The sequence below is a fragment of the Carettochelys insculpta genome, chromosome 20 (assembly GCF_033958435.1).
Source record: "Carettochelys insculpta isolate YL-2023 chromosome 20, ASM3395843v1, whole genome shotgun sequence".
Lineage (NCBI taxonomy): Eukaryota > Metazoa > Chordata > Testudines > Carettochelyidae > Carettochelys > Carettochelys insculpta.
The window spans coordinates 9,768,195-9,786,574 of NC_134156.1; the positions used below are offsets into that span (position 1 = coordinate 9,768,195).

At 46.4% G+C, this 18,380-nt stretch overlaps 1 protein-coding gene across 1 annotated transcript in view; it reads right to left on the reverse strand.

Moving 5' to 3' along the window:
* Positions 1–14,206, reverse strand: part of RAB37 (RAB37, member RAS oncogene family) — a 72,922-nt gene extending 58,716 nt beyond the window's left edge. Inside the window, exon 1 of the mRNA XM_075014429.1 lies at positions 14,103–14,206. Coding sequence (XP_074870530.1) covers positions 14,103–14,165 — 63 coding nt within the window. The 5' untranslated portion in view covers positions 14,166–14,206. The remainder of the gene's footprint in view (positions 1–14,102) is intronic.
* Between the last annotated feature and the right edge of the window lie 4,174 nt (positions 14,207–18,380).

Genomic DNA, 18,380 nt, shown 5'->3' on the forward strand with positions numbered 1-18,380 from the left:
GCAGGGACGACCACATACACTACCGGTATCATTAAATGAAAGATTTCCATGCACGAGCTAGATGCTGCCATTCTAGTAAAAGGAACTTCTGCTGTAAACTGAATGGGAGCAGGGGTCTCGGAGCTGGGTCTGTGCACGTAATGCCCTGGTTAAATTAAAAGGTGTTATTTTGTACAGATGTTGGGACAATGCTGTCACATGGCTGGACTTTTATATTGGGTCTGGAAACCATTTACATGCCCGGCGTGGCTATTGGCCCCAAATATTGTGCTAGGGGTGCCATGTGAGGTGTCAGATGAAAGCTGCTGATGCCCTGAATCTGTGTATTTTGCTTGTGTGTCTGTATGAGGTGTGCATGTAAAGTTAGAGATGTTTAGCTCTGCAGCTGTGTGAGAAATGTTTCAGTGCTGAGGTTCACGATGGGAAGTGGGGCTCCACCCCAGCCTGGACCAGTAGACTGAGCAAAGGCCCAGAAGGCCAAACGCCCATTTTGGGATGGTGGGGCTTTCCTACTGGGACTGCAACAAATGGAAACTCAGCACAGAGACCCATCAGGTCAGGTGATAAGCCAAGACCTATGGAGAAGAATGGAATTTTGCCTCTGCATATGAAAAGCTGTAAGATGGGCTCCGGCACGTATTTTCTTTGTTCTTCAGCCACCACCAGCTAAGCCTGTCTGGACTGGGGCTCACCCTGGAGAGGGATGATGTGGATTTAGCAGTGTTCATCTTGGATCTTTTGTCTTGTGGTCTCCAAGGTCCATGTCCCAGCATGTGGACGACAGCGGGCCCGATTTATGATGCTCCAATGACTGAAGCTAGGTAACCTGAAATGAACTTTTAGAGACTTCAAGAATCAGCAAATAACATTGCGGGCCTGCATCAGTATTTAAGACTGATGCATGTAAAGTATTGGTTTAACACTTCTCTCTAACCCTATTCTTTCCTTTGTATTAATAAACTCTTAGATATTAGATCTAAAGATCTGGCTTTTCCTAGGGCTGGAAGGGACCTCAGGAGGTCATCTAGTCCAGCCCCCTGCTTTAAGCAGGATCAACCCCCACTAAGTCATCCCAGCCAGGGAAATGTCTCCCCCCCAGAGATTAAGGGGCTCGCTGCCAACAGGAGAGAATATTTCGACAACTGGTCATCCAGAGACAGCTCCCACCCTTGGCCCATACCCAGCCTTGCTGCCACAGGGGGAAAACCAACAATTCTTTTTTCTGCAATGATGGGTGGTGGGATGGACGGCCAGCTGAGAATACAGTCGCTGCACCCGTGTCGGCAATGTAATGTGTCGGGACACCAAAAATCCTAATTTTGAGGGTCTTCTGCATTACTTCCAAAGGATCGACCTATTTTCAGGGATTGGGAGGGGGATGAGGAAGGCAAGACCAGCAAGCATACCCAGAATGCTATGGGAATGAGGGAACTGTGGGACAGCTTCCCACAATGCACTACTGCAATAGTCGATGTTATGCATGTGGCAGCAATGACTCGCCTTTGTGGGAGCAAGTTGTGAAGAGAGGAGGGTCAAAATCCACCTTATAAATTCCAAAATTAGAAAATAAATAAATCTGAATTTTTCTCATAGAGCAGACACAGCCTTGCAGTCCAGTTCCCTTCCCATTAGGCCTCAAGTCCACTTGACCAGCCTAAGTTTTCAGAGTGAAATACTGTTCAATACGTATCTACAGACAGTCCATACAGGCCAATTACAAGCAGAACCCTTGAATCAATATTAGAGCAGCTTCCCTAGTCCCTCCCGCAATGCTGCAGTCTTGTGCCCTTACTACTTGCTCGTTAAGTCATTCATTTCAACTTTGCACTTCACAGAACCTTTTCCAAAATGCCAAAAAGAGAGGCACAAACTCTACGTATGCCCCAAACAAAAACCAGTAAGATGGTCAAAAAAAATTTCCCCTTGTCTAAACAGAGTAAAAGAGCTGGATAGAGACAAAATGCCATCCTCTAAAAACTATCAGAACAAAAAAGCGGTCCAATAGCACTTGAAAGACTAACAAAATAATCTATTAGGTGATGAGCTTTCGTGGGACAGACCCACTTCGTCAGACCATGGCCAGACCAGACCAGACCAGAAGTCTGGCTATGATCTGAAGAAGTGGGTCTGTCCCACGAAAGCTCATCACCTAATAGATTATTTTGTTAGTCTTTCAAGTGCTCCTGGACAGCTTTTCTGTTTTCATGGTATTTTGACTAGCACGGTTTTCTGTCTGTTACTTCTAAAAACCTGAAAGTGAACTGCTACTGAGGAGGACAGAAAGGAAGAGAAATCTGAGAAATCGCATGTAAACATGTCATTAGGCAGGCCACACGCAGGACGTGACTCTTTCAGGCAGGAGCCCCAGTGACTTCTTGGGTAGAGGACAAAAGGGTCTGGAGCAGGGTGAGACCCTGCAAAGGTAGGCATAGGCATTTAAATAAGAACCAACAACCCCACAAAAGTTCCTCTCGTCAAGGCAATTGCCCCACAGATTAGGAGGTTTCTACGGTGCTGGGCATGGAGGGAATCTCTATTCTTCAGGCACTGGCGTGCATGTATTGCTTCAAAAACTTGAATGCAGACTCAAGGCAGCTCGGTGGCATCAGGGTAAATACTTCTCTGTAGTTTAGCGGCCACACCCAGTCGCTCTTGCCCAGGCAAACCTGCCACTGAAGCGAACTAAGATTTATCCCTACTGGTGAAATTCTCCCCTCTGCAGAGGCCAGCATCAGATGGGTGCACCAACTCAGCTCCCTTTCCAGACCTAGTTGAGACAGGCTACAGATGGTGCTCAGTCCAGTCTTCCTTAGCCCCATTGATGCAGTGGGGCACCACCAAGCCAGACATGCTTAAAAGGAGGAGGATAAGCACTGGGCTGGCCATAGTGCTCAGTGCCTTGCAGGACCAACTCCAAAACCCCACTTCAGCTCTCAAAGTGTTAAGTGGTGCATTGTCCGACTGTTCCTCCTGTGCACCCAGGTGAAGATCCGCCTGACCCCCACCCCCTCGCCAATGAATATCTTGCCACAATGGGTCACTTCCCTGCATCCACAATCATGCATGAGCTGCAGCTCAGCCTCAATCCACATTTAGCAATTTAATGGGTCCCCTCCTTCCCCCGTATTCTCCCTCGTCCATCAAATGCCACTTTGGGGACTGGAAAGGGCTGAATGGGGGTTGGGAGCTGACTCATGTTGTAGAACACTGGGACGCTCTGGCTGGTGTTACTCCCAATGGGGTGGGGGACAGATGCTCATCTACTGTGAATTGCTGTAGTGCCACTGATTCCAAAGGTGCTATGCTGATTTACACCACCTGAGAATCTGGCCTTATATTCCTGGCAAGGAATTTGGAAGAAGTGAAGAGGCTCCCCCTCAGGACTCCAGCTGTGGTTGGGACATTACCAGATTGAAATATTAGTCATTTGATTAAAGTGGGACACATGGTCAGAAACGGTTAACCAGCTCCTGGGTTGAATGACCCAGGGTCAACCTTTAAACGCTTGTTGGGAAGATGCTAGATGATAAGGGGGCTAGACTAGAACTTCGAAATACAAACTCACCTTGTTAGAGCAGTAGAGGGTTAGGTGTTTGCTCAGGTCTTACGCTATGAACAAACAATCCTGGTCTGTTGCTATAGCTTTGATTCAAGATCAGAAAGGAATTACGAAGGTTACGGTAACCTGTATGTGAACTGTGCAATGGATCAATTACCTTGTGCTAGGTGCCATGATGTCTGGGAGACAGAAGGTTGCCTCAAAAGCCTATTGTGCTCCTCCAAGCCAAGAAGCTGCCGCAAACATATAAAGCCCCTATGGACAGGACCCTTTTCATCTCATATGTGCTTAGATGCTCTTGGGGAAAGTTTCAAGCCATAACAAAGAGATCCCAGGATATTCTGATGCCTCTGTAATGGGCACCGAGATAAGGTCTTAGATCTGTTCTCAGTAGTGAAGGATGGCACAACATGGAACAATGGTCTGAAGTTACAAAGGGGAAGGTGTAGGTAGGATGTTAGGAAAAACTATTTCACCAGGAGGGTGGTGAAGCACTGGAATGCGTTACCAAAAGAGGTAGTGGAGTTTCCATCCCTAGAAGTTTTTAAGTCCCAGCTTAACAAAGTCCTGGCTGAGATGATATAGTCAGGGTTGATCCTGCTTTGGGCAGGAGGCTGAACTAGATGACCTCCGGAGGTCCCTTCCAGCCCTAGGAATCCATGAGCTGCTCAAAGTTTCATACATTAAAACCTAAGCCACAAGGACTGAGATCCCATTCATTGGCTGGAATCACTTTGGATACAAATTTTGGATTATAATCATAGACTAAATTCTAGAAGAACTTTTGCAAAGGCAAGATCCCATCTCTGTTATATAATGGAACCCTTGTCTGTAATGTATTTTGGTCTTTTAACCAATTCACTCTCTCTTTTGTTTTAAATATATCTCAGTTTAATTACTAAGAATTGGCTCTAAGCATGTTTTTGGGATAAGATCTGAAATATTCATTGACTTGGCAAGTAACATGCCCATTCCCTTGGCACTGGTAGAATTTTATTTATATGGTATGTCTGGGTGGAAGCCTCACTCTGGATACTTCAAGGGAACTGCCTGGTTTGAACTGTGATTGACCAATAAGGCGGTACAGAATCGGTTTTGTGCTGGCTTGGTAAATCTAAATATCGGATGAACCACCAGCTTTGGGGATTGGCTGTCTCTTTTCATGCAGTGCATCCTAATTGAGTGACCTCAGCCAGCTTCCCTGGAACCTCCCATTATCACAGCTGGTCCACACTGTGCCTAGTGCATGATGGGATTCCTGCACATGGACATTAGACTCTGGCTTTGAGTGGACATGTTCCATAAAAGCTGATAGCTCCTTGAATGAATGCACTAAGTCATCAGAGGCACTTCACTCAGTAACAGTGCACCTCTGACAAAAGGAAAGTACCTTCAGACCTGAGCCCCATAAATAGTAACGTCCATAGCTTTCATTTCTGCTCCCAGCTTTTAATACCATTCTTCAGGAGAACAGTTCATATGGAAGATTACATGAACTATGTAGAAAGGAAAGCTAGACAGAATGAACATTAAGGCCTTGCAGGCACAGGATCTAGAGACACTTATAAAAGACCGGCAATCTTAATCATGTCAATAATTTATGAGGCATTTATAAACATATGAACAAGCTGTCCATTGTTTCATCACTTTGAATAATAACAATCCAAAGAACAAAGAGGTAACAGCACCCTATGAGCCCCCTTGCTGGCTTGCAAAGTTTTGTGATATCTGGCTCTGGTCTACAAACCAGTAATTTTCATCAAGGAAAACATGCATATAAAGAAAGTAATTTATAGCAAAATTTCTGCAAAATAAAAGAATGCTACACATCAGCCCACAAAGGACTCGCTTTTTCTGGTTGTGTGAAGTCACTGACTTCATATTTCTGTGTTATTTTTATAAACAGCGTGACATTTTTAATTGCGTCACATTAAAGCCTTATTGAGATCGAGGTGTTTGAAACAATTGTTCCTCAATGGCAAGGATAAGTTATCGTAGTGTCACTGCACCACCTAACATAAGAGGAGGATGTGAAAACTCTCCATAGGCTAAGGTGGCGGGACGGAGGGGTCTTTATGGAGTGGTTTTTGGTGAGAATGCACAGAACACACAACAAGAAAGAAGGCATGCATGTCTGAAACCTGTGGGAGAGCACTTCAATCTCCCTGGACACTCAGTAACAGATTTAAAAGTAGCAGTCCTACAACAAAGAAATTTCAAAAATCAAATGGAGAGAGAAATCTCTGAGCTGCAATTTATTTGCAAATATGACTCCATCAACCAAGGATTAAACAGAGACTGGGAGTGGCTCGCAGCTTACAAAAGCAGTTTCTCTGCTGTGGGTGTTAACATCTCCACATTAGACTCTGACAACGGGCCACATCCCCCTGTCTGATCTGACTTGTTCTTTCCTCTTTTGATACATTCTACTGATAATGGGCCATTTCCACCTTGACTGAATAGATCTTGTCAGCTCTGGCCCTCCCTATTACTGGGACCCCACTCTTTAAATACCCCTCTGAACCCCTCCCCCCATGCATCTGATGAAGTGGGTCTTTGCCCACAAAAGCTTATGCTCCAAAACATTTGTTGGTCTATAAGGTGCCATAGGACTTCTTACATGCCTGAAGAGACCCAAACAGAAAACTGTAAGGTTCTGGGCTGGGGATACTGGCTAAAAAAGAAACTTGTGCCTGTATGAGAAGATACTACTCCCTCCTCCTGCTTTCAGAGAAACAGGACTTAGAGGCAACAGTATTGATACACCAGGAATGGACAAAGGAGACACTAGACTCCATCACTGATTTCTACTCCACAGCCTCAGGGCCTAGCTACTCTGGTCAGAAAGGGTAATTTTGTGCACCCAAAAAGCTGTAGAGGGGTACTGGTGTGAATTTGTAACTTTAAAAGCAGTGAGCAGTCCTGTGGCACCTAAGAATGGCTACGGCTCCACTAGTGAGTTTTGTTGGCAAAACTGAGGGAGGGTCTATACACAAAATGCGTTTTGTCTACAGTCTGTTGACAAAGCTCAGCACTTTCGCCGACTGTGTTCTGCCCATGAAAAGTGCTGTGTAGACACTCCACGGGGACTTCTGTCAACAGACAGGGCTCCCAGTTCACCAGGCAGCCCTGTTTGCTGAGCATCTGGTTGGCCCATCTGTTGAGAGAGTGGCTGGGCAGACCAGCCACTCTTGACTGAGTGGAGCACTCTTTCGATCCGCTTTCATGTGTGGCTGTGATTGGTCGACAGAAGTTTTGTCAGAAAAACTGACAGGCGCTTCTGTCAACAGATGGTGCTAGAGTAACCTTAACTGGTTTGTCTATGTAGCAGCCTTGTTCCACAAGAGCTATTCCTGAATAGCTTATTTTGAAATAACGGTGTTACACACAAACATGGATTTCAACATTGCCCTCTGCTATTTCTAAATACGTCATCTGCACGTAGAGAGCCTATTTTGAAATAGAGCCTTGGGACGCACTATAGCTTATGGCGAAATAGGCACTATTCCTTGTAAAATGAGGTTTACCGATTTCAGAATAAGTCAACCGCTATTTAGAATTTATTTTGAGTTAGCGGTTGCATTATGGCTATGTGTACGCTAGCACCCCTCTTTCGAAATGGGCATGCAAATGAGGGAAATAAAAATGCAAACAAGGTACAGATTTACATATCTGGCACCTTATTTGTAAATTCTTCTTTTGAAAGAGTTTTTCTTTTTTTGAAGGAGCTGTGTAGATGCAGCTCTTTTGAAAATAATCCCCGTCTTTGAAAGAACCTTTCTTCCTATTTTTTTTTAAGGAAGGATTATTTGGAAGATGGGGATTACTTTCAAAAGAACTGCATCTACACTGCTTTTCTTCTTTCAAAAGAAGCTCTTTTGAAAGACTATGCAAATGAAGTTACAGATATGTAAATCTGTGCTTCATTTGCATTTTTGGTTTCCCTCATTTGCATGCCTCTTTCAAAAGAGGAATGCAAGTGTAGACACAGCCAGAATGAGGTTTACAGAATTCAAAATAAGCCATCTGCTATTTCAAAATTGTTTCAAAATAGCGGCTTTGCTGTGTAGATGCTCGCAAAGTTATTTTGGAACGTGGCCATTACTATGAAATAACTTTGCCATGTAGACACCCGCAGTGAGCTGATGGGGCAAGAAAATGAGATGGGAGTAGAGGGTGTGCATGCAAGGAGTGAGAGCAAACTAGAAGGGACATTCCAAGCAGTCAGATCTCCTGTAACTGGGCCAGCATATGGCCAACAAACCTTAATAAGCAAATTAGTGAGCTAAGGTGGGCAGAGACTGAAAGCTTTGCAAGGCTGTCTAGGCAGCATAGAAAAGCAATTTAATTTTTTTTTTAAGCCAGTCAAATGCTTAGGGAGCTGGAGCAGCACCAAGTGGTGGCAGATGCAGCCGACAGCTTTTAAATTTTGTTCTTTGCCTATATAGGAGCATAGCTATCACCTTACTAGATCTAAAACTGAGGTTTGTCTTGTGTCAGACTCTGGCCTGCACCAGCAGCTTCAGATGAAGGTTTAAGAACTGGATAGGAGGCAGAGATGAGTGATATTTTGCCCCGAATCTAGGTCTCACACCGATCTCCTAAATTTAAAGATCGGTTTAAACCCTGACACATATGCCATGTGTACACTAGCCCCAAACTTCGAAATGACCATGCAAATGGCCATTTTGAAGTTTACTAATGAAGAGCTGAAATACATATTCAACACTTCATTAGCATGTGGGCGGCCGTGGCACTTTGAAATTGACGCGCCTCACTGTCACGCGGCTCATCCTGACGGGGCTCCTTTTTGAAAGGACCCCGCCTACTTTGAAGTCCCCTTATTCCCATCTGCTCATAGGAATAAGGGGACTTCAAAGTAGGCAGGGTCCTTTCGAAAAGGAGCCCTGTTGGGACGAGCCGCATGGCAGCGAGGCACGTCAATTTCGAAGTGCCACGGCCGCCCATATGCTAATGAAGGATTGAATATATATTTCAGCGCTTCATTAGTAAACTTCGAAATGGCTATTTGCATGGCCATTTCAAAGTTTGGGGCTAGTGTAGAAACAGCCATAAAGTTCCAAAATTTTGAGATAATTATGAAAAACTTATGATCACCCAGCTTCTTTTTTGGATCATGCTAAGTTCTTGGGCCTCTGACTTCTTCAGAGAGAGTAAGTTCCACAGTCTAATTTCACAGCATGTGGAAAATAATTCTTTTCTTAGTTTTAGGGTTACCACACTTGACCTTTCCAAAAAGAGCATACCTCTGAGAGGGAGTGTATCAGTATCCACCAACTCAAGTTGTATTAATGTGTGATAGTGTATCTGGTACATTAATACAAGGGAAGTTGGTAGATCCTGATACGGATACACTCCCGCTCTGGGGTATCCTCGTTTTTGAAAGGTCAAATACAGTAACCCTAAATAGTTTTGAATTTTCCACCTGTTAATTCCCTTGCATTGGCCCTGGCTCTTGTGGCAGGAGGCAAGAACAGAACCTTCTCATCTACCGTTCTTTATTTTATATACTTTTAAACATATACTCATTTTTATACCCTCCCAGAAGTCTACTGCTATGGGAGCTCCCCTCCACAACTCTTGTCTCTATTGCTGCCTGGCACAGAGAGGAAGGAGCGCTCACTGTAGGATTTTACGGGTAGTTTCAAACAATGGGCAAAGCTAGCTTGATGCAGGTCTCAAAAAGAGAAATAGCTCCATCTTCATTGTATGTTACCGAAGGTATCAAATGGTAAACTAAGGATGAAAGGATGAAAGTACTGATGTGTCTCAGTACTTATAACGGTTCATAAGTTATATATATTAATGCAAGGGAGTGAAAGAATCAGACTGACAGATGAGTGGTTCCCCAACAGACAAATCTTCTATGCTGACCAGCTATCATCAGAGTTGTGGTAACATCCAGAAACCTCACCCATGGACCAGGACCCAATCGCATTCTACAGGAGAAGAAACCCTGACCATGCTGGCGAACCTAGAGCTCACCTGAAATCAGCATTAATTCCAAGGACAATCAGGAAGGTCATTGTGTTCTGGCCCCTGTCCCCAATTAAAATCTTGCTCAGTTGCTTCCTGGTGATTTTTAGCAGGAGAAAATCTTCTCTCTTTTAAGCTGTCAAAAGTTCTTTACAATGCTGGGTTTTGTTGGCATTTTAAAATGTTTTATGCACCTACCTGGGCCTCTTCCTTTCTTATTTAGACCAATTTGCATGGGGACCCGAAAGGCACATCACCAAACGAAAGCTAGGTTATTCAGTGCTGTGGACCCTCCTATGCAAGTAAAAGCTAATGAACATACCAGAAGAAAAGCTTATTCATGAAAGCACATGATTTTTTAAAGAACCCTTATTCCTCTGAAGTTGTACTAGTCTTTAAATGTAACATGAAGTCCTGTGGCACCTTATAGACTAACAGATATTTTGGAGCATAAGCTTTCGTGGGCAAAGCAGGTCTCTGTGTTGTTTTTGAAGGTACAGATTAACACAGCTACCTCTCTGATACTAGTCTTCAGAGAAGTATAATTACTGAACCTCTCTTCTTCAGAGCCCCCCATAAATCACTCTCACCCCAGTTGCATTCGTAAGAACGGTCATACTGGGTCAGACCAAAGGTCTGTCTAGCCCAGTATCCTATCTTCTCCCTGTGGCCAATGCCAGGTGACCCAGAGAAATGGATGGAACAGGGAATTATTGAACGATCCCTCCCATCACCCATTCCCAGCTTCTGACAAACATAGGCTAGGGACACCATTCCTAGCCATCCTTGCTAATAGACATTGGCGGAACCAGGCTTTATGCATGTTTCTAGCTCTTTTTTTAACCCTGTTAAAATTCTGGTCTTAACGACATTCTCTGGCAAGCAGCTCCACAGACTGACTGTGCTTTGCATGAAGAAATACTTCCGTTTGGTTTAAACACCTTCCGTATTAATTTTGTTTGGTGACCCCTCGATCTTGTGTTCTGGGACCAAGTAAATAACTTTCCCTTGTTTATTTTCTCAACAGCAGTCACATTTTATAGACCTCTCATGTCCCTCCTTTGCCTCCTCTCTCCTAAGCTGAAAAGTCCCAGTCTTTATCTTAAAACAGGCAAATAAGCCAATAGAAAACAATCATTTGACTCACTTCAACTCAGGCTCCATGACCTCACCCTCAGCGGCCTCTGTTATTCCTGCTCCTAGCAGCAGTTGCAGTCAGCTCTGCTCCTTTCCTAGAGCAGCTTGCCCAACAGCTACAGCCTGCTGTACTCCAGCTTCCCTTCCTGTGGCATTGCCTGTCTCCATCAGCCCTTCCTGGCTCCTTGCCTGTATTTATAGGCTCAGGTGTAGCTAGCACCCTCTAACTGGCTGGCTGGAGCTCACTCGTTCTGACACAAGGGCACCGGACCCTGCTCCATGCACACAACCCAGCTTTGTTGGGACACGTCATACAGTTAAAACAGCACTTTGTATAAATGTAGATGTACCAGCAGAAGTGAGGCGCTTATTCTGGGTCCAGGAAGCTAAATAAGCCATACAAGTATGAACGCTTTTATGCTGGTGTTAAACTGTGTCTATACTGGGGCTTTCGCTGGCCAAGCCATACTGGTAGGACTTTTAAAGCAGACCTTACACAAGTGGCAATTGTATCCACAGATAATGTATGCACCAGCATACTGTTTACCTTGCTCTTCCTCTTATAGCTGTTTCACTCGCTTACAGTCTTGGTTGATTGCTGAGGTACAGTAACTTCTTTGCAGTAGGGACCATTTTATCTAATTGTTTGTATGTGGATTAAAAGAAGGGGCTCTGATCCCCGTTTGGGACTTCCAGGCAATGTTACAATACAAACAAGAAGCTCCATCAAGGACACAGTACTGACCTTGTGTAATTAGGGCGAGAGTAAGGAAGTTGCTGATGGAAAAAACAAATAAGCTATGCAGAGCATCACGTTGTCAAATAAGTTAACTGAGCCATTTGTATATTCCCAAGGCTCCCACCGCCCCACTCGCCTGGGCATCTATTCTGCTGTGAAATCACATAATCGGATCACAGAACAATCTTCTGCCGACATGGTTTGTCAGCGGAAAATATTACTCAAGAAAGAAGCCACCAGACACAGTGAGGACCCAGAGGATTTTTAGTCCTTTCCTGGAGGGTTTTCTTTGTGCCATAGGAAAAAAAAATAGTTGTTTGCAATTAACATTCTCGTGCAAATCATAGGCTCACTCAGACAACCCTCACGGCTGTGAGTAATCCCATTGCAATTAATAGGACTGTTCCCTTGAGGAGGGGAATCTAAACCAACAAGATCCATGATGCTACATGTCTGCCTACAAACAGAGAGGCTACTGAGCAGCCTGACACTCATCTGCTCTCAGACCTGCATGCTGTCAGCCCACAGCAGTGTGTCCGGCATGAAGGACTCCGGCATGAAGCTTTCAAGGATGTAGAAAGGCCATCCCAGGGGAACAATAAAGGGAGTGACATCAACTGGGAGGCCGAGCAGACCATGGCACCCACATCATTTTCCTTTCACTGGTTATGAGTTCTTCCCTTGGCCACACTGGATCAGTACAGCTAGCAGCAGCCTTCCTCCTCAGTCTGCTGTTGTTGCCAGGCCCTCTAAGATGTCCAGGGCCACATCCAGCTTTTGAGGCCCCTTTGCAGTAATGCAAACAAAATAAGACACCAAAAAGAGTGAGACACTTAACTGCTAATAATCCAGAGCTTTTTTTTCCTGTGCAAACACACTTTTGAGGGGTGTGCATAAAACCAAGTTGTGAAACTTCTCAAATGCCAAAAACTTAACAAGTATCTAAAATTGAGGCCCCTTTTGAGGTTGAGTGGGCCTCCCGGCTCCCCCTCTGACTGGCTCTGGGTTGTCACTACATCTTCAATCCACTTTCCCCAGCTAACCTGTTCTTGGCCCATTTGCTAAGGCTCCCAAAGAGGGCTGAACTTAATGCTTATCAGGACAGCACTTTTTATAATGGTAAGCTCCTGAGAAGGATGATGCTCAGAGCATTTGTAAAGTATGATCCAAGGGTATGTAAGAGATGGGAGTTTGAAGAAGAGAGGGAAGGACACATACGCTTTGGGATACAGAAGTGTTCACCGAAGACAAGTGCAAAAAACCTGCTCTGCTCCTTTCTATTTACTTTGAAGGGGAGCACAGACTCTTTTGGAAACTCCACACTGGAAGCACGTGGGAGCAACGACTTAGGGTCAAATCCTGACTCCACTGAAGCATAGAAGGCTGGGGCTGGAAGAGACCTGGGGAGGTTTAATAGTCCATCTCCCCTCCCCGATGCAGGATCAAATGCACTCTGACCAGAGGGAGTTCAATATTCAATAGTCAAGTTTTTGGTTATGATCTGGCTTCCGGGATAAAATAGAAAACCTAATAACGGTAATAAGTGCACAATATAGATTCAGGAATCCATCCAAAGGCATCTGGCTGTCCAGAATAGGTGCATGACCCACCTACCACAACCTCTGACCCAGACCAGCCCTAACATTTTTGTTTCAACTGCTTTTAAAAAGCCTCCAGTGAAGGGGATTTTACAACCTCCCTTTCTACCCAGCGCACTACTTAACTCCCTTTATAACGAGAAATAGTGTTCCCTAACGTCTACGCTAAATCCCCGTTGCTGCAGATTAAACCCATTACACATTTCCTTACCTTCAGTGGACAGGGAGAACAACGGAGGCCCATCCCCTCTAGAACAGCTCTTAACATGGCTGAAGATCTTTATCAGGTCCCTCTCCTCAGGTCTTCTTTTCTCAGGGCCAAACAGGCGGTTAAAGCAGCTCGGAGGTCAGCGGAGCCAGGCTTCCCCCCTCGGTCTTTTCTCTTGCCAAGCTCCACCAGCTTCCAGCTGCTACAGGCAACCTGGCAGGGGCTGCCAGAACCTCTTAGCGGCTGGGGCTTTGCAACACGCGCCGCTTCTGTTGAACCTGTGTGTCTGTCTCCTTCCCTAAATTACCCACATTAGTGCCTGGAAACAACCACGAGTTACCAGAGGCTCGTCGAGCTTGCTGGCATACTCTCTGCCAGGGAGGGGAGGGGAGGGCGGAGAGATCATTAGTTCCCGTGACTTGGCAAGCCCAGGGAGTCCAGCAGAGCCGTGTTTGCAGACTATAAATAAGCTACAGCCTGCAAGAGGCAGGGGGAAGCCGGAGTAGGGTTCACCGGGAAGCCAAGACCCACACCGCGGCTAAGAACCCCGGCGATAACCGCGCTGCAGCGCTGTTAAAGGCTCTTCGGGAACCTGCAAACACACGGTGTTGGGCTTGCCGCCGGGAATTAACCCCGCAACTGCTGGCCTGGCAGGCGCCCTCCGGCATGTGCTCGGACTCAGGGTGTTAGTAGCCCGTTCCCTACACTTCCCAGCCGCCCCATGGCAGCCGTTAGCTTACGAGGCTCAGGACCCTGTGTCCCCTTTGCCGTAACTCTGCTTTCCGGCGCTGTCTCTATTCCACATCTGGGTTTATTCCCCTGCCCCGCCCCCCGCAGGAAAATCAGCCCGCCAGGGTTTCCCACCTTGTGCAGACGGTCCTCATCGTAGTGTGGGCTATCCGCGCTGCCCGCTCCAAGGGCGTCCATTTCCGAAGCTGCCCGGGCGCCTCCAGCCCAGCTCTGACAGTCCCCGCCTGGCTGAATCCCCTGCAGTTTCCTTGCGCGACTCCCCAGCTGACTCCAATGCAGCAGACGGGCCAGGGGCTTCCCAGGGTGATCCCGCTACCTGGGCCGCAGCATGCCCGCAAGGCAGACGCAGCTCCTGGGAGAGCACCCGCGGAGGAGCGGGGCGAGACGAGAGCTTCCGCTTCAGCACCCGCAGCAGCTCCAGGGGACTGCAAAGTGCAGCGCGGGGAGGAGGAGGAGGAGCCCGGCAGCCTCTACAGAACCCTAGAGCCGCAGAGGACGGGCAGGCTTTCAGCACCAGGGACAGCTCTTTCCGTTTCTCTGCGTGGGGCGCGCCAGGGACCGCTCCAGCGCTAGTTTTCAGCACCAGGGACAACTCCTTCCACCTCTCCACTCAGGGCGCGCCAGGGACCGCTCCGGCGTTAGTTTTCAGCACCAGGGACAACTCCTTCCACCCCCCCCCCCGCCGCAGCGCCAGTGCCAGTGCCAACTTTCAGCACCTGGGACAGCTCCAGCTTTCCAAGCCAGGCGGCCCGAGCACCAGGGACAGCTCCAACGCCCAGCAGCTGCAGCTCCGGGCCCCAGAGACCGCTCCCAACCCCAGCGGCCGGGTAAGGCTCTAGAGCCCCGCCGCTGGAAGGAGAAATAGCTGCTGCAATTATCCAAACTTGAAAGCGCCCATGTTTCTACACCACCCCTCCTCCGGCGCCCCTCCGGGGTCTCTCCCAGCAGCTCGTTGGCCTCAGCTGTGTGTTTGCAGGCCAGTAAGGAAGCAGTTTTGCCCTCCAGGGGCTTCCTCCTCATATCCTGAGCGTCGCGATGCCCCAGTGGTCTCCGGAAGAGGCTCGCGTAGGCAAAATGCATCGTCCTCCCCGCCGAATGAGCGAGCGGGGGTGGACAGGAGGGGAAAAGGAGCCATCGCCGCCTGTTAGAGAACTACTGCAGCTCGGGCTTACTCAGCCAAAGGGGGCTCGCCGGGAGGTTTACTTCTGTGCACTAGAAGAAGGGTTTGCGCTCAATTTTTAGTCGCAGTGAAGAGAAGGACTGCGGTAGGGCGTGAAGACTCTTGAGAAAAGAAACCAGATCTCTCAAAGCAGCCAGAAGAGCCTCTGGCAACGCAGACTGGTATCAGGAGAGCTCGCAGCCTCAGAGCTGAGTTAAGATGGAAAGTCCTAGCTCGGTGTGTGTGTTTTAAATATCACTTCCTGCAAGGAGGACAGATCGGCCAGGCACCGTAAGAGTCAGGCCAGCCTTAGTCACCCGAAGTGACTGAATATAGAGAATCCATTGGACTAGAGCAAGGGTCAGCAACCAAACCAGAAAGAAGAGCCATTTTTCCCCAGTTCAGTAAATAACTCAGTTACTCAAGAGTGCAGTCCATGTGAATCTGAGACGGTCCTTAATAAATAACATCAAACCATACCTTTTGTAACACCTATTTTAAGAACAGCGCCCACACACTGATTTGCAACGCCATACATGTTTACTGCAGGACGTTCATGAACTTTTTACGTATTCTATTTCCTCATACTTTTCATATGTGTTTGTACCATTATCTTCCTGACTTTTATTCCTGAACCTTCTCTCTCTCTCCAGGGGGAGTTATCCAACATTTTGAGATCACATATTCTTTGTTATTTAGAAATGAATTGTTCGTTTAAAAGCTTTTAGATGTTCACCATTTATCAGAAACAATCAGGAGGGCTTTTTATATACTTTGTAATTATAGCAGCAAGAGCCACAAAGAAGTCCTTAAAGAGCTGAAAACAGCTCCAGAACTGCAAGTTGTGAAGACCTGGACTAGAGAAATAGGTCATGTCTCATTTTTATATGCTGAAAATTTTTGACAGCCAGGTTCCAGCAGAGCAGTGTTGTAATCACTGTAATTTAAATTGATCATAACCCCTGCACCATAGGACAGATTTTTCCAGCTACAGGGGTGTGCCACAGAGCTGTGCATGGCTAGGCCAGCCTTTGCACAGACTCTTTGGAGTATGCCTAGTTCAGGCCAAGCCCTCAGCTTGGCTTTTTCACAAGGGCCATTTCTGCAACTCCTCTCCTTCAAGACTGGCCTTCAGGCTCCAGCACTCCCTGTATATATCCATGCACTGGACAGTGACTCCATAAGAATTCAGGTTCCTGTTGGAGTTTTAGCCCTTCAAGGAATAACATACCCACTAAGTATCTGCAGTGGCACAGAGCCACAGCCAGGAATGAAAAGCAACTATCCCCACTTGTCCATGGTTTTCTGGAGTCCATCCAGTCTTTCTCCGATTCTGTGGTTCAGGATCCCAGTTCTTAACACAGCCACCTGACACCTGCTTCTTTGCCCCCATAGCAGCTCTGCTGTTTTACACAGCTTAGCTGCCTGCTGTTGAGTCATTGTTCCATCATCGGGAATTCCATTATCTCACCCCGGGGGTTCTGTTCATGTGTATCTGGTCCACAATGGCACATTTAGGTGAAATCAAGCAGATATGTGACATCCCCCCTCTCCCCGAGCCCTCATGAACCTGTCCCAGGGGAGCAAATTAACCACTTCACAGCCAATGGTTAACAATACAAGGTGTGGGTAAAACAAGTCATGCATCCTGTTCATCAGGTCCAGTGTTTTTTTATAGGAACATACCCAGGTTCCACATTTAAAAATTCTGTTTGGCTTCTCTGATGGTTGTCTTTAGGAAAGGTGCTGTCCTGCTTTTAAAGAGGTCTTTTGATTTTTACCAGATACTTCACAGTTCTTGGGTAGGATCCCAGTTAGTCCCTAAAAAGATAGGCAGACTTCAGACTAATTCTTTGATCACATAGTAGTTGATAATATTCTCTCAACAGCGCTGGTGATTTTGTCTCACTACAAGACCTTGGTGTATCTTGCTGAGGCTGCAAGTGGTCTTCATTTTCATTCTTACTTTGCAAATTTGTGCCTTCCTTGACTTCATTAGGCTTCCCCATTTCCCACATGCCTCTGATCTTTTGAAGAGGATGTTTTGTTCCTTTGTGTCATTTTAATAATGTTCCCTGAATCTTTTCTTCCTGCACCTGCTTTATCTATCAGCTATTTCTCCACCCACCTATTTTCTCATTAAGGAAGGACGTTCACAGATTGCTGAACAGTGTGATTGGACAGCCTTCAATAAAGATGACTAGAAGTCTTTGGAGAGAAAACAAGAAAGGTGATGATCTAACATAAGACAAAACCAAAAATCATTTGTGGAAAGAAGATACATCAGGAATTCCTGGGTTTTGCCATTATTTGTTTCTGCAATTAACCTGCAGAACTCATTGCTACATGGTAGCATTGTGGCCGAGAGCTCAGAACATCTGCATAGATAGGGGTAATATCTGAATGTTAGACATTTATAGGAATAATTTTGAATTTCCATTAAAGAGTCAGAAATGATAAAGGATATAAACCAGCAATGGGCAACTAAGACTAGTGAACGGACTGCATGAGTGACCCTCCACATTTGGCCCGAGGCCCACTAGGGTTCCGCCTGTGGCCCATGCACCCACTCTCTGCCCCATGCTTCTCGCACACTGGAGTTGCTCCCTTCCTATTCCTCCCTCTCCCTCTCAGCACGTTTGGAGAACCATGGATCTGCTGACTCACACTCTGTCCCTCCACCTCTTCCTCCCTCTCAGAGCTGGAATGCTGCAAATCAGCTGTTCAAGCTCTTGGAGGGAGAAGGAGCGGACATGGAGTATGAATCAGCAGATTCATGGCACTCTGAAAATAGGAAGTTCTGAGATGCAGTGCCCCAGTATGTAAGACGCAAGGGGGAGTGGGTGCGAGGCAGACAGAGGGCACACAGGCCACAAGTGGAACGCCACTAGTGTAAGCTAACATAAAGTGCCCACCACTGATATAAACTTGCTTCAGGGCAAAACTCAGCTATTAGTGGATAAGTATCAGAGAGGTAACAGAGTTAGTCTGTATCTTCAAAAACAAGAAGGCCTGTGGCACCTTATAGACTAACAGATGTTTTGGAAAATAAGCTTTTGTGGGCAAAGACCCATGGCATCTGATGAAGCGGGTCTTTGCCCACGAAAGCTTACGCTCCAAAATATGTTAGCCTATAAGGTGCCACAGGACTTCTTGCTTATTATGTGATAGGAACTCGAGAGTAAATTTGTCCTATGAGCAAACTATTCATTAAGAAGTTTCCTGCATTTTCT